Raw genomic sequence first — 16,034 nt, forward strand, 5'->3', positions numbered from 1 at the left:
ATCAGACCATAATGGAGATTTCTCTGCAGATGACCTGGCTGAGCACCATTACAATATATTTACAATCCACACAATCAAGTTACGGTGCTTCCAAGGTAAAGAAATGGGTGCCAGCATGACTTGGACTGGCCACACTTGGGGGCACAGTCCTAAATTAAAGGGCCTATATTGCACTTTTCTCTGAGCTGTTAATGTTGCTTTCTCATCACAAACTCTGTGCCCAAAGCCAGGCTCAAGACCAGAGGTGACACAGCCTTTTTGATGGCAGTGCCCTGACCGTAGAACGGCCTCCCTCTGCCTGTCAGATCCTCTCAGACTAGACTGAAAACCCAACTCTTCTCCCTGGCATTTAATACTAGCTAGACAGGATACTATCTTGGTGATTTATTGTATTTTTCCTATGTATCATGCTTTCTGTATACCGGTATATGTTTTTTGTTGACTTTTATGTGAAGCACTTTACATATTTAGGCTTCTTGTCTGATCTACCTTTAGATGTCATATGGTAGTACACGAAGTGTACCATTGTGTTTTTTGGATAATTTCAGCCCTCAATTTCCTAATCTCTATTGAACTAAAGGTAAACGGTAGCTGTTAACTTGAAAACTATGACTATGTGCCACCCCAAAGTAGGACAGAGGATTTTGAGCTTTGAAAATGTAGACTTGTGTGACAAAACAAAAGGCATGTCTTTGATGAGGTAAAAGCATAACAAGGCTAAACGCTCACAAGTGTCAACATTCAAGGGTCTAACATTTATGAGCTTGCTATCAAATACAAGGTAGCCAAGTGTAACCACATGAGGTTACAGGTTAAACAAAAAGTGTTTTATATTTTACATATGTAAATATATAAAATATTTTATAATATGGAAAATAATTTTATAATATCTGAAAATACTCAAATAGATGAAGACTAGACTTCAGATTCCTTAGATTAAAAGTAGCCAGCATCGAGGCATAATCAAGTATTAAACACAAAATCACTATTTGATCTTAACATTCATGAGGACAGATGTAATGTATTCTGGGTAAACATATGCATCTACTTGCAGAACCTTATGGAATTCAATTAACAATCTTGAATCATGTCATTGAGTAATATACATGAGCTTCAGGTAAGAATATAAAGCTAACAAGCTAGTAAAATAGTTTGATTAGGTAATTTGATCTTCTAAAATACTTTAGATTCTTATGTAGATATTTTCACACCTTAGGCATCAAAACGAATACAAGAATATAAAAATATAATTGTAGCAAAATGCTTTATGTAGAAACAATGTCTCCTACATGACAAAAAAAAAACACAAAACATGAAGTAGTCAACAAAAAAACATTTATTTGCAAAACTGGGGCGTCACATCTTGGCCAAACATCCAGAGATTTCAACCCATCAGGAATCGCTGCTGACTTTAGTCCAGCTGGAAACAAAACACAAGCCAAAGTTAAAATGTTTTAGTCATCTGTACACCAAATAAACAACCCAATAAGTGGTCACTGAATAGCCCTCAAGTCCAAAATATGAAATCTTTTTGATTCTTTATACACATCAAAAACAGCGCTCATAATCTCTTTATAAAAGATAACATTTTACAAATTAGATTCTCAATTTAACTTTGAGAAAGTCTTACAACTGAGACATCTGGACAATAGCAGATGGCAGTTTACAAATACTTTATGCATGTCTCCCATTTCAGCACATTTAAAGATGAAAATTTTTACAATCAGTATTGATTGTTGGCACAATAATCGCTGAAGCACATTGCTAGTTTGTGGATTTTGTTCACAAACAATTGCAATATACCGTTTTCACTGATTCTGAACAATCACAACATCACCACATCTCAAGACCATCAATAGATTTTATGCAACATCGTGCATCCATTTAACCAAATACCTTGACAAATCCAATATCCTTGGCGTATTGTCTGAAGCACTGACGGCACATGTTGAGTCCATATTTGCGGATCAGGCCGTGTCTGTTTGAGCAAACCCGGCTGCAACAACAAAGAAGAGTAAATTATTTTAAGAGGAAAAAGAAAAATGTTTGATTGCATGTTTGATTCTAATTTTGTGTCTAGTCCCAGATATTCACATAATTAAATTTAAAAGTGTAGTTTTCACATTTGATAGTTAATGGTAATATGCAAATAAAAAAATTCCAACTGGCTGCAAGAGAAAACACTTTTAAACAGATTTCATTTCTGCAAATCATCGGTCTTAAACTAAGTAGACATCAAAAAGTAAATTCAACCAATTTCATCTGCTCAAAACTTCTAAATCTAAATAAATGTTTAAATTATTGCCAAACTGTACACAGTCAAAAAAACAAAAAAAAAAACAGAACACCTTTCATAAATGTAAACTGGTCATTTGACAATTGACACCAGACAGCGCCAGAGCGCCAATGCAATTAGTGATGGGAATGGAATTTACTCGAAATATCAGCTATACTTCTCTGTATAAATCTTAACTGGTGACACAACAGACTTTAATCTTAACATAAATATGCATCAGACGTTTTTATTAAAATGGACATTGTAGAAACAGGACATAAAGTCAATTGTTAATCCGGAAAGCGCATCCTACTAGCCATGATGCCGCCATGTTAGCTCCCATGCGGCGTGTCAGATCCGTTAAAATTTCTCCGCGTATTTCATCTCAAACTCACTCAAAACACCTCGATTGAATTCATAAAGTGTTAATACACGAAATAACGCCGGTACAGACCAGGAACGGGATCCCTGTCCGAATTTTCGGGGGTGGCTCCAATACAGCTGCTGATGGCCCATGTTCTCTGCTCCGGTCGTGCGTCGGAAAGGAAGAGCGGAGGGCACGCATGCGCAGATAAAGGTTTACGCACTGACACGACTTCTGGTTAGGGGCAGGAGGAGTAGCGCCACCAGCCGGGAGAAAGGGGGTAGAGCAGCTCTGCAGGGAAAGTTCCGTCTAGCGATAGTGAGAATCATTTTACATCTTACTCAAATAAGAGTAACGTTACTTCAAAATAATACTTCAATAGTGCAAAGTAGTGGCCCAAGAAATTACTCAAGTAAAAGTAGCTCTCAGGAGTAGGGTGACCAGAGTAAAAGTATTATGAGAAGTACAGTTTGTTTAAAGTTACTCAAGTAAATGTAACTGAGTACTATCTATTTCTGGGATGCATTTAGAAACAAAAGAAGTTATTTATGGTAATGATAACACATTGAAGGATAGTATTTATTTGGCATGGACATTGCAGAATAAGTATAATGAACAAATCACAAAGGTAGCTATGGCGGATCTAAAATAGCATAATTATAAATAAATAAATAAATAAATACAAGGATAAATGTTGGAACAATAAAGCAATGAAAAATTATGAACAAAAGTATAAATGTTTAATTAAATAGACAGTTTCTGAGCATTTTTTTTTTACTTTTTATTTTCTTTCTTTTTCTTTTTTACATTTATTTATTCACTATTTTATTTTCAACACTATTAATTAATCAGTTATTAATTAATGTACCCATTTTTTAATTGCTTCCATTTATTTATAAATATTTTGGCAGGTTAACAATGCACATTTAAAACACAGCTTACACCACCATCAAATTACCAGCAGAGGGAGCACTTCATCATATAATATATCATCATATGAAATCTATAGAATTGCACTGGAAGCCAATTGCATTTTCTTTACCCAGAACGCATAATTATTAACAGTTTGTAATAATATGATATGGAAATACAAAGATACTTAACTTTAAATATCTCACACAATAAAGAATTGTACCCATAAATTGAGTGAATGAGTGATCTTTGGTGTATGGTCAAAACTGGGTAGAGTTATGTGTCTATTATATATTATGTTACACAGATAACATCAACCAAACCATTAATGTAATACTCAGTGTAAAGTAAAGCTCAAATATGGGGGTTCTTATACAGACAAAAAGGTTTTGATTCCAATTAGGGGGAAAGAGAAAGCACCATTTCCAAAAAGCACAGCATGGGTATTGCATGGGGTCTCACTGCTGTAGATTTTTCTGTTGAGTCTGCTCTCGAAATGCTGACTTATATCATTTAATTATTTAACTCGGTGGTTTTCCCCTTTGGGCTGTAAACGTATCCGAGTCCAGTCTTTCTGGGGCTGTCAGCAGAAGATATATGATTTCTGTGTAGACTCCGTGCACTGAGTTTGGTGCGCCCCACTCTCCTCTCTCTCTCGCCCCTCTCTCTGCGCTCTCTCTCTCTCTCTCTGGCACTATTGCATTGTGGGACAGCGGCAGACAGCGGTTCGAGTGTTTTGGGCTTTTTCACGACCACCAGTCGATAGTCGTGCCTCCATGCAGCCAGATGGGAGCCGTGGAGGAGAATGGCAAGCCTCCGTGTTGATATTACGCACTAAAGAGGACGGCACTAGCACTGCGCTAAAGGTAATTACGCGATGGGAAACATTGCTTCTTTGCTTGCGTTAGCATTTGTTGTTGACGATGGCGCTGCTACGGTGTTCCTGCAAGTTACGGCTAGCCGAGGCAGTGCTAATCAGGTTAGCATTTGTGAGATCCACCTTATTTGTCACATAAACAAAGTAATGCTATCATAATGCGTTCTCGTACGACGCATTCCTTCCAAATTGTGCGCGTAATAGCATGTTATTTTCACGCCAAATACGGAAAAAGCTGTTGAATTCTTGCGTGTGTCAAATTCTAAGCAAGGCACCAACTATAAACTAATCTTAATTCACATTTTAATAACATTTGACGTGTTATCAACCCAGTGAAAGGACCCAGTTGTAAACATGTATCTGTCATGTTCAGGCGTTATCCAGAGAAACTGGTAGAAAATGCAGCGGTTTTGTGTTGTGGCTTAACATCTGCAGCGGGAGAAACCGACTGAACAATACAATTAAGATAAGGAAGAAGGCAATACGATATACAGGTATAACGGTAACGGTTGTGTGCGTAAAAGCGCATTATCTAGTATGACACGTTTCATGTTTATACAATACTATCATTTAAATGGAAGGTTCCTGATGACAAGTTGTTGAGTGATTTAAATTGTGTCATGGTTCGTAATAAAATGTATCTATATTGTATCTTAAAGCCTATAATTATTTACTCAGTCTATTGGATATACTATGCTCTAATTGACATTGCACTAACATCATTTTACCAGTAATTATTTTTAGGTTTTTTACCCTATATTTAATTCTTAAAGTTGCGTTATGTTACTTTTTCAGTGGAAGGTGTGTCGAATGCTTTTCTCCATGAAGATGTTATTGCTTTGTCTGGAATGTTTCACAGCCTTTCTATCTTCATGAAGAGACCACACCAAATTACAGGTCAGATCTGTGGAGAGGTAACCCCTCTCACAGTCAGAATTTCTGCTTTTCTCTGTATTTTTGGGCAAGTAAACGACCTGTAATTGAATAAATGTAAGGTAGAGCTGTTTAATGTTGTACTGTGGAACATTCCAGGCAGAGCAATGACATATCCATAGACATAAGCAAGTGATGAACCAAAAAGTACACAATGCACTTTTTAATAATAATAATAATAATAATAATACATATTTTTTCACCCATACAGTCTGTGTTTTGAGCTCACACAGATAAAATGTTTTTAGAAACATGAAACTTGCCTTTAAATATATATGCAAGTGTAATGGCTGAACAGTATAGGCTGATCGATAATTATAATGCATTTAAAGTGGAGGAGCTATTGATATTATGATGTATGTATGTATGCATGTATGTATGTATAGCCACATGAACTGACTTAATGTGAATCAGACTAGATAAGATAAAAGATTTTATAATTGCAATTTTGGTCAAAGTCCAATGCTTCATCTCGCAAAAGGAATAGCTCTAATTTGTTATAAATGATGTGCCTGTCTCTCTTAAAAATTTTAGTTCATTTTATCGAGTTTTAGATATTTTGTGGTAGTAAAAAAAGAAAAAAAAAAGAAAATGTGCTTATTGCAAATTTTCAGATGACTTCACAACACCCCATAGTATTATAGTGTTACTTTGAACAAGGCCAGGTAAAATATATTGGCTATTGGGATTTCTATAGAAGGATAATGGACCATGACAAAATAATAATCAGGTTCATAATTTGTAGATGTTCCTTTGGCCTTAGAAACATGTGTAAGATTTGGATTTTAGATTTCATAAATGTGACCTATTTGTGCACTCAGTTACAAGGTAGATTTGCAAATCAAATATAGCGCTTACTAATAACATTTGTAATGCTGATTTACTCTTAATTACAAAAACATTGGACATGATGAAGTTGTTTGTTACAGTTTGATAATGAGTCTATCATTTGGGTTGCCAGTTTCAATGCTCAAATCCAGCGGGCTTAAACCTAAAAGGACTCTCTCTGATCTGAATGGTCACTACCTCAACCCCAGCATCTGCAGCCAATCATGAATCAGTGCTAGTGCAACCTCTGCAGCTCAGTGAGGGAATTCTGGAGCTTCTGAGCTATTCACATTATAAAGCAAATAATGAGAACTTAAATATGTCCTTTGTCTGGCTACCCAAGTTCAGTTATGATTGTAACACATTTATTGCTGTAAGAGCATTACATACAGTTCCTTTAAAGGTTCTACATTCTGCAAAATTGACTTGTGAACTTTTAGAATGTTAGAATGTCTTATCAAAACCATATCTGGAGTTGTGTTTTATTTTTCTTAAATTTTGAACCATTTGTAACAATTTATTATTAGTCTGTATGCATTTCCAAAGCTCAGAATGCTCTGTTCCACCTTGTGATGACATATAGTGGTAGTTTTTATGTTAACAGCTACCTTTTCACCTTTTGTTCAGTATAGATTCACAATTCCAGTGCTGAAATCATTCTAGTGAAGGTGTATGGAGTAACAAAACTTATGCACCTATATTGCCACATGACATCACAAGGTGGACAGAGTGTTTGAGGGAACATTTGAGAGAGCAACTCAGCCTAAATGTGTGTGTGAAACGTGTGTGAATGAAACAAATCAAAACTCCAGGTATATCTGTGATGAGGAAACAACATAACAACATAACATAGATCAGAAAATAGCATCATATGGGCCCTTTAGTACAATGCCATATAATTGCAACAGAAGGACATCACCACATTCTCCCATCTAAATACTGATCTTATTTGACTGACATCCCGTGTAGGCTTACCATACTGAAGCTTCTTACTGTCTGATTGATCCTGATGTATTGATTTTTGTGTCGTAGGTGATCGGCGCAAAAGTCCACCCCGCTGCCTCCCACCTGCCATGCCTTACATCATCCCCGACCAATGAGGTTCCTCCGGGATCAATGTTTACCGATTTTTGCCAAAACGTAGCCACATAGCTGCTTCTTTTTTTTTTTTTTTTTTTTTTATAACCCGCCTGCACTATTTTTATACCGCCTTCTTCCTATCATGAGATTCCGAATTTATAAGAGAAAGGTGGTGATAGTGACTCTGGTGGTTGTGATCTGCGGGCTTGCCTTTTGGAGCAGCGGAAGACAGAAGAAAACTGATGTTGCCTTGTTTTCTAAAGAGGTGGAGGTAGTTCGAAGAAGCAGTATTGTTGGTAGTAGTAGTAGTAGCATTAAGAATATACCAGTGCAAGCTACGCAAGCTGCCAGTAAGCCACCAGTCGCACTTCCTGTTGCCCAAAATGACACCCACTCAGAGAAGGACAAAGAGGAAAAGGTACCCAAGGGTGACAAGGTACCCAAGCCAGATATGGACAATACCACTTTAGTATACAGGGGCATTGTTTTCCAGCTCAACTTTGACCAGATTATAAGAAATGAGGATAAATTTAAGGCGGCGCGGCAAAAGGATGATCTCGTAGTGGTGGTGCAAGTCCACAACCGTCCGGACTACCTTAAATTACTAGTGGACAGTTTACGAAAAGCGAGAGGAGTTGAGAGTTTACTGCTAATTTTCAGTCATGATTTCTGGTCCCCGGAGATCAACAAAGTGGTTTCGTCGGTGGATTTTTGCCAAGTTTTGCAGATTTTCTTTCCTTTTAGCATCCAGCTGTACCCACACGAGTTTCCCGGGCATGACCCAAGGGACTGCCCACGTGATATACCCAAGAAAGACGCCTTAAAACTGGGTTGCATCAACGCAGAGTACCCGGATTCCTTTGGGCACTACCGCGAGGCGAAATTCTCCCAGACGAAACATCACTGGTGGTGGAAACTGCATTTTGTATGGGACAGAATTCACGCACTTAAAGATCATCAAGGTTTGGTTCTTCTCGTCGAGGAAGATCACTACCTTTCTGCCGATTTTATCCATTTGTTGAAGCTCATGTTTGGGATGAAGAAAGAACACTGCTCAGATTGCGATATCCTCTCTCTGGGTAGCTACAGCCACATCGGATACTCCAGCAAAGCCAACAAAGTGGAAGTCAAACCATGGAAGTCAACAGAGCATAACATGGGGATGGCTTTGACTAGGGAAACCTACGAAAAACTCATCAAATGCACGGACACTTTTTGCACTTACGACGACTACAACTGGGACTGGAGCTTACAACATTTAACAGTGTCTTGCCTGCCTTCTTATTGGAAAGTTATGGTCAGTGAAGCTCCAAGAATCTTTCACGCTGGAGACTGTGGCATGCATCATAAGAAAACTGCGTGCATGCCGATTAGCCAGAAAACCAAGATAGAGAATATTCTCCAAAGCAGCGGGAATCAGCTGTTTCCCAAAAATCTCCTGATCACTAAAAGACTTCCTGGAAACGGGGCGGGGGGCGTGGCTCCGCATGTGAAAAATGGAGGCTGGGGAGACATCAGGGATCATGAACTGTGTAAAAGTTATGTTCGTTTACAATGACCTTATACTTGCTTCTATACAACACTGCAAAAGCTAATATAGATTTTGAATGACATGGATTAGGATTGGGATTTGAGTATTTCACTACATTTAAACTTGTTTATTTAGTTTCAAGATATAATTGTCTTATTTGGATAGAAAAAAATCTGTCTTCAAATTAAGATGTTTTTGGTTCAATGTGTATTTTTTTTTTAAATTGTAGGGCTTTGAAAGATGTTATGAAAATATCAAGCAATTTTTCTTTTCAAATTTTAAACCTTGGACAGAAGACTGGTACATTAATTAAGTTAACTAAGTACTAGAATAATACTAATATTTTGCTTACAAGATGCCATGGAAACAGATTAAGTTGTTGTTAATGAAAAACTTCAAAAGGAGCTGTATCTGATTTTTACTGTCTGAAAAATGTGAAAAACAGAACTACTTTATTTGAAACTATTTGCAGTGGTCCAAACTTATTTTTTACTTAAATTCATTGACATGTACATCCTAATTATTCACAGCAGTGAATCTAGGCAAACAACAACAACACACAACATATCCTTTTTGATTCTCAGACATTAAAATGCTTTATATTTAGATACAGACAGTACACAGCAGATTTATTTTGACCTCAAGAGCTGCTTATACAATATATTTGTACTATGGCAAGGAATATTTTGCTCATATACTTGGAAAATTGGTTACAGAGCCTTTAGGTAACTTTAATACCAATTTTGCTTTAATCATTATTATTTTTGCAGCCCAAATTGCCATGGTTACCTTGAAATTGGGGAAAAAATATCTTGTAACTACCATACAATAAATGCGCAAACATCTTGACAAGCCTAAACTACTTAAAGGTGCATTGTGTAACTTCTCTGGTTGAGGGTCTGTCAAATGCTTGTCTTCATGGAGATGTTATTGCTTCGACTAGAATGTTTCCCAGTATGGCATTAAACCTTTCTGTCTTCATAGAGACCAAACCAGACCAAGCTACAGGTCAGATCTATGGAGAGGCGACCCCGCTCACAGTCAGAATGCCTGTTTTTCGGAGTATTTTTGAGCTATAAAACCACCTGTAATTCAATAAATGAAAGATAAAACTGTTTAATGTCACACTGTAGAACATTCCAGGCAGAGCAATGACTTATTCATAGAAACAAGCAGGTGATGGACCCTCAACTTAAAAGTTACACAGTGCCCCTTTAAATCAAGATAAATTTTGTTCATTCAAGTCATTTAAACTCCGTATTGGTTTTTGCAGTGTGTTACTTTCTCTTTTGCATCCCTTATATTGAAAGCCTTTTAAAGTTTATGAACTACTCTTATATTGCCTGTTTTATCGGACTGTTCCAAATAAAAATGAATGTTGAATTTTTGGCATCTTTAACACAATGTCTTTACACTGAAACAAGTGAATCCTGGCGAGTCTGCTATGTTTTGTAAAATGTAATTAACAACAATATACTAAACCAAAGCATGTGTCTCTTTTTGTTAAATGGTAGAAAATGAGTATGAACTGAAACTGGTCCGGGTTTAGTCCTGGTTTAGTTCTTTTTTTGTTTCACTCTCTGCGTCAGTCAGTCTGCGTCAGTCCTGGTTTGGTCTTGTTTAAGATTTAGGCCTATTCTAGTCCTGGTTTAGTCCTAGGTTAGCCTTTCTTTTAGTTTTTGTCTGGCCCTGATTTAGTCCTTGGTCAGACCTTGTTTTTTTCCCTAATTATTTATTTTAAATTTTTTTTTCCACATTCAGTCCTGGTTTAGTCCTAATCTGTTCAAGTTTAGTCCAGGTTTAGTCTTGGTTTAGTCCTGTTTGTCCTTTTTTGTTTTACTCTGCTTTAGACCTGGTTTAGTCCTGTTAAGGTTTTAGTCCCTGTTTGGTCCTATTTAAGGTTTAATCCTAATCTAGACCTGGTTTAGTCCTGGTTTAGTCTTAGTCTAGTCCTGGGTTAGTCTTTCTTTAAGTTCTTGTCTGGTCCTGATTTAGTCCTTGGTCAGACCTTGTTTTTTCTTAATTAGTTTTTTTTTTTTCATTTCCACATTCAGTCCTGGTTTAGCCCAGGTTTAGTCTTTATTTAGACCTATTTAGTCCTTTTTTGTTTCACTCTACTTTAGTCCTGTTAAGGTTTTAGTCCCTGTTTGGTCCTGTTTAAGGTTTATTCCTAGTCTAGACCTGGTTTAGTCCTGGTTTAGTGCTAATCTGGTCAGGTTTAGTCCAGGTTTAGTCTTGGTTTAGCTCTGTTAAATCCCTTTTGTTTCACTCTGCTTTAGTTCTGGTTTAGTTCTGTAAAGGTTTTAGTCTCTGTTGTCTTGGTCTTGTTTAAGATTTACTCCTAGTCTAGACCTGGTTTAGTCCTGGGTTAGTCCTACTTTTAGTTTTTGGTTCTTTGTTTTGCTCAGTTGAGATCTTTTTTCCAACTTCAATCCTGGTTTAATCCTAATCTGGCCTAGTCCCAGTTTAGTCCTGGTTCAGTACAGGTTTAGTCTTAGTTTTGCCCTATTTATTTCTTGTCTAGACCTGGTTTAGTCTTGGGTTAGTCCTTCTTTTAGTTTTTGGTTCTTGGCTTTGGCCTGTTCAGATCTGTTTTTATTTCTTTCAACCTTCAATCCTGGTTTAATCGTAATTTGGTCTAGTTCCAGATTAGTCCTGGTTCACCTGGTTCAGTACAGATTTAGTCTTAGTTTAGCCCTATTTAGTCCTAGTCTAGACCTGGTTTAGTCCTGGGTTAGTCCTTCTCTTAATGCCGGGTAGGTCCTTCTGTAAAACTGGATTTTTTCCCCACCTTGTTTCGTCTTGGTTTAGTCCTTGTTTAGTCTGGGTTCAGTCTGGGTTCTGTCCTGATTCAGCCCCGATGTTTTTTAGGACAGTCCTGCTTTAGCGCTGGGTTAGATCCTGATTTAGTCCTGGTTTATTACCGTTTTAGACCTAGTTCAGTCCCGCTTTAGACAGTACTTTATTGGTTAACTCCCACTGGGCCGTCCATAATTAGTCAGACGTTTTTATAGCGCAAATTAGAGAGGAAGACATCTTTGGAGACACCACTTTGTCCCACTAAAAAAAGAACACAGTCTAAATGTACAGGACTTGTGTGTCAAACGTGAATGAGACGAAACACAATTCCAGATATGTTTTCAGTGAGGAAACAGCATTATAACAGAACAGAAAATAGTGTAATATGGGTCTTTTAATTGACTAGAGCCCGAAAATGCAGTGAGGTGGATCTGTTTTATTATATGAACTCCAATCTTCTGTCAGTGTATGCATTAGCCTGCTGCACCCTTGGCTGCACCTCTCCCCATAGACGCTGTTACAAGTTTGTAGCAGCTCACGTCACATTTACATTTAAAGTGCTTAGACCACCACTGGAAATCAATAGCTTCCTACACAGTTCAATTCACCTGCACTGCTCAAAGAGACTACTGTCTATAAGAAGAATAAAGGGCCTGTGTTACGCTATTTTCTGATCTCTGTTATAATGTTGTTTCCTCATCACTAACAGACCTGGAGTTGTGTTTTCTTTCATTCATACATTTTTAACTCACAGATCATGCATATTTAGGCTGAAGTTTTCTCTCAAACAGAAAAAACTCTATTCCACATTGTGATGTCATGTGGTAATACAGGAAGTGCTCCACGGTGTTTTTAAACTTCTACACCTTCACTAGTAGCAGTTGGATGGTTTTAGTCCTGGAATTGTCAATCATTGCTGAACTAAAGGCAAAAGGAGCTGCTGAAAACTTGAAAACTCACACTACATGACATCACAAGGTAGAACAGAGCATTTGGAGCTTTGGTGATGTAGACAAATTAGATTTAGACTTAGATTTAGATCAACTTATTTAACTTAATTATTTGGACACAGTAGCTCACACGTCACAATATAATATAATAACAAAGAGCGAAAATATAAATGTTAATAATACATTTTAAATAAGCAGCAAAAAGGATAGCAAGAGACCGGTGTCAAAAAAGACATAATTATATAAATGTAAATGTATAAGTCAAAATAAAATAGAAAGATAAGTAATAAAATATAAAATCTCAGCTCTATACAAGAGGTCATTAGCCTGATTCATCAGCTTGTTTCACTTCGTACAAACCGTCTGACCTTGCAGCATTAGATTTCGTTCGCTCGACAGCAGGCGGGTCCTTTTTATCATTTAAACACTGCTATTTGGTCATGACGTATGTAATGAGCCACTAACGGGACTAACTGACTTTAAATCCTCGATAATCATTGACAACACTGAATATATGGCTCTTCACTGATTGGCTGGTGCCCGAACTCGCACTTCTGGGTTTTTTGTGAACCATCTAGTGTATTTTGATTCCTGACCTAGTCGCTGGAGAGAAATGAAGTTGAGCGGAGGCACTAGGTGGCGCCAGCCTGGCTAAGAGATCATAGGAAGACAGTCCAACAATGATATGATGATTGCCAGGACATAGAGTTATCCATTACATAAGGGTGAATTGTTGTGCAGTTGTACATAAGTTGTACATAAGGTGAGTTGTTGTACAGTTGTATGGAGTATGGTATGGTATATATTATAGATATATTAATAGGTTATAAAGAATTACTGTGTAATCTAACCAAAACTCTGGGTATGTTTTTCAGGACAGCATTTTAAAAGCTCACAAGAGTCAATTTTGCACAATACAGGACCTATTTTACTGTTTTTAAGGTGCAATATGTAACTTTTCTGGTGATGAGTCTAACACCTACCACCTAGAATGTTCCACTGTATGGCATTAAATTACACTTACAAAATAGGAAGTGAATTACAGTTTTGTTACAGTTAAAGAAATGTCATAGATAGAATACAGTTGTCACTATACAAAACTTAAATAAACAAACAAGTTAAGTTTTACAAGTAAGATTGGTGAAGTGTCTTGCTCAAGGACACAGCAGCAGTATGAGAGATTCCTTGACTTAGAAAAAGACAATTTGATGTTGTAATAATTAGGCCGAGACCTCAGGGATGAGCTGGATGAGAACAGCTTTAGCATCAGGACACCGGGGAACACATCTCCACAGATCTAACCTGTAACTTGATCTAGTATTGTCTGTCACCCGGGTCTGTCTCCATGAAGATCAATGCCATACTGTGGAACATTCTTGGCAAAGCTCTAACATCTCCATAGAGACAAGCAGGCGGCAAACTCTCTATCAGAAAAAAAAAAAAATCATTGTGCACTTTTAAATTTAGACCCTGGTTTTGTCTCTGGTTTATTTTTGTCCTGGTTCAGTCCCAGTTTATTCCTTATTTAGTTATGGTTTAGCCCAGATTTAGTCCTGGTTTAGATCCTGGTTTAGTCCTTTTTGAACAATAGTTTCTCCCCCTCCTTTTTCTTAAATATTGATACTTTGGAGCTCATGTCATCAGCATTCCCCTGGGGTTGTGACGCTAACTGTAAGCACTGCTCTTTCTGAGTGTTAAATTTTAAGGACCATTAACGCTATTGATCCCAGGCTCCTGAAAAATGTGCTGTTTAAATCCATTCTGTGTTTCTTCTTGAGTTTTCAGACCATCTGAAACTTATTTGGCAGTGTTTGCTTATGCGCATTGTGTCTCCATGGTAACTTGTGAACATTCTGCCAATACACGTACACGTAGAACACCCCCAGCTCGATGTCGCCGCAAAGTATCAATAAAAATGCTTGCCTATGCTGTCTTAAAACAATAGACATCAATAGTTACCATAATGCGCTGAGAATGGGGGCAGATCAGCAGAGCCTCAGTCACTCTTGGTGCAGGGCTGTGGGGCCTTTTAAATCATTCATAAGTACTGCATAGACATCGGTGCAGGGTAAACAAAACACAGGGTCAATAATATAAGAGATACATGCAGGCTGCCCATTAAAGACCTCGTTTAGTCCCGGTTAGGTTCTGGTTTAGCTTAGACCTGGTTTAGACCTGATTTAGTCCTGCTTTAGCCGTAGTTTAGACCTGGTTTTGTCCTGGTTTAGACCTGCTTTGGACATGGTTTAGTCATGGTTTAACCCTAGTTTAGACCTGGTTTAGCTCTAGTTTAGACTTGGTTTAGTCCTGGTTTAGCCCTAGTTTAAACCTGGTTTAGTTCTGGTTTAGCCTTAGTTCAGACCTAGTTTAATCCTGAGTTTAGACCTGGTTTTGCCCTGGTTTAGTCCTGGTTTAGTTCTGGTTTACCCTAGTTTAAACCTGGTTTAGCCTTAGTTTAGACCTGGTTTAGTCTGGGTTTAGCCCTAGTTTAGTTCTGGTTTCACCTAGTTTAGTCCTGGTTTAGTCCTGGTTTTGTCTAGTTTAGACCTGGTTTTGCCCTCATTCAGACCTGGTTAACTTCTGGCTTAATCTTGGTTTAAGCCTCGTATAGTCGCAGTTTAGTCCTGATTTTGAAGCGCTGAATACAAAAGTGAACACAGCGTTAGTCTATACATTGTATTTTAAAATAGACCTCATCCAGACTACGTCACATTCCCAGGTGCAGACTGGACACTGCAGTGTAAACAAAACACAGGTCAGTTTTCCGAGAATGTGAGACCAGCGTCATAACTCAATGATTTATTCAAACTGAGAGCTGCGCCATTAAACCAAGATTTATTGAATTCTCATTTAAGAAGAACGCCTCTGTATTTCCCCGCGGCACAGATCCACACACAATAATCAATATGGAGGCTGACGCAAAGAGGCATGTTTATGAGTTATTTCGTTTTAAAATATGGATTTGCATTAAAAAAATATTTATTCATTTATTACATGCACATTATTGGATCATGCAAATAGCTGTTTCATTTCAGAGGTTGTTAATTAAGTCCTTGAGCAGATTATATTTTACTTAAACTAAGAATTCAATATTGAAATGTGTTAGCCGCTGATACGTTTTAAAGCCATTCTGTAAAGCATAAGGAAAGCAACAACATCTTCATGGTGACAAAGCAGCAGGTCCTCCAACGATAATGATTTGTTTTTTCAGTCTTCAATTTGGTGTTTAAGTGAATACGGAAAAATCAGATAACAGAGTTCCTGTTTCTGTGACTTAAATGATTCAGGACTGAACCAGGACTAAACCAGGTCTATACCAGGACTAAAACAGAACAAAAACAGGACTAAACCAGGTCTATACCAGGACTAAAACAGAACTAAAACAGGACTAAACCAGGTCTAAACCGGATCTAAACCGGTCTCAGTCCCGGTCTCAGTCCCGGTTTCCTGGTCACCTGACAGTCTACGTGGGCACACCTTCGGGC

At 37.6% G+C, this 16,034-nt stretch overlaps 2 protein-coding genes across 4 annotated transcripts; one reads left to right on the forward strand and one right to left on the reverse strand.

Moving 5' to 3' along the window:
* Positions 1-1,318: 1,318 nt before the first annotated feature.
* On the reverse strand, positions 1,319-2,846 carry rps29 (ribosomal protein S29). Its single transcript, XM_055149427.1, has 3 exons — positions 2,730-2,846; positions 1,897-1,996; positions 1,319-1,420 (listed from the first exon to the last, which is right to left on the reverse strand). The coding sequence occupies exons 1-3, from the start codon at positions 2,789-2,791 to the stop codon at positions 1,412-1,414; spliced, it is 171 nt and encodes a 56-aa protein (XP_055005402.1). The 5' UTR covers positions 2,792-2,846; the 3' UTR covers positions 1,319-1,411.
* Positions 2,847-4,179: 1,333 nt separating this feature from the next.
* Positions 4,180-10,286, forward strand: mgat2 (alpha-1,6-mannosyl-glycoprotein 2-beta-N-acetylglucosaminyltransferase). 3 transcript variants are annotated; one of them, XM_055149681.1, is made up of 3 exons: positions 4,180-4,417; positions 5,224-5,325; positions 7,222-10,286. In XM_055149681.1, exon 3 carries the CDS (start codon positions 7,412-7,414, stop codon positions 8,825-8,827), a length of 1,416 nt encoding a protein of 471 aa, XP_055005656.1. In that variant the 5' UTR covers positions 4,180-4,417; positions 5,224-5,325; positions 7,222-7,411; the 3' UTR covers positions 8,828-10,286. The 3 variants fall into 3 exon arrangements, with proteins under 3 accessions (XP_055005656.1, XP_055005655.1, XP_055005657.1); XM_055149682.1 differs by lacking the exon at positions 4,180-4,417 and adding an exon at positions 4,500-4,530; XM_055149680.1 differs by lacking the exon at positions 5,224-5,325.
* Positions 10,287-16,034: the final 5,748 nt, after the last annotated feature.

Source organism: Boleophthalmus pectinirostris, unplaced genomic scaffold (genome assembly GCF_026225935.1).
Source record: "Boleophthalmus pectinirostris isolate CB_2022bp ecotype Guang Dong unplaced genomic scaffold, ASM2622593v1 HiC_scaffold_13, whole genome shotgun sequence".
Lineage (NCBI taxonomy): Eukaryota > Metazoa > Chordata > Actinopteri > Gobiiformes > Gobiidae > Boleophthalmus > Boleophthalmus pectinirostris.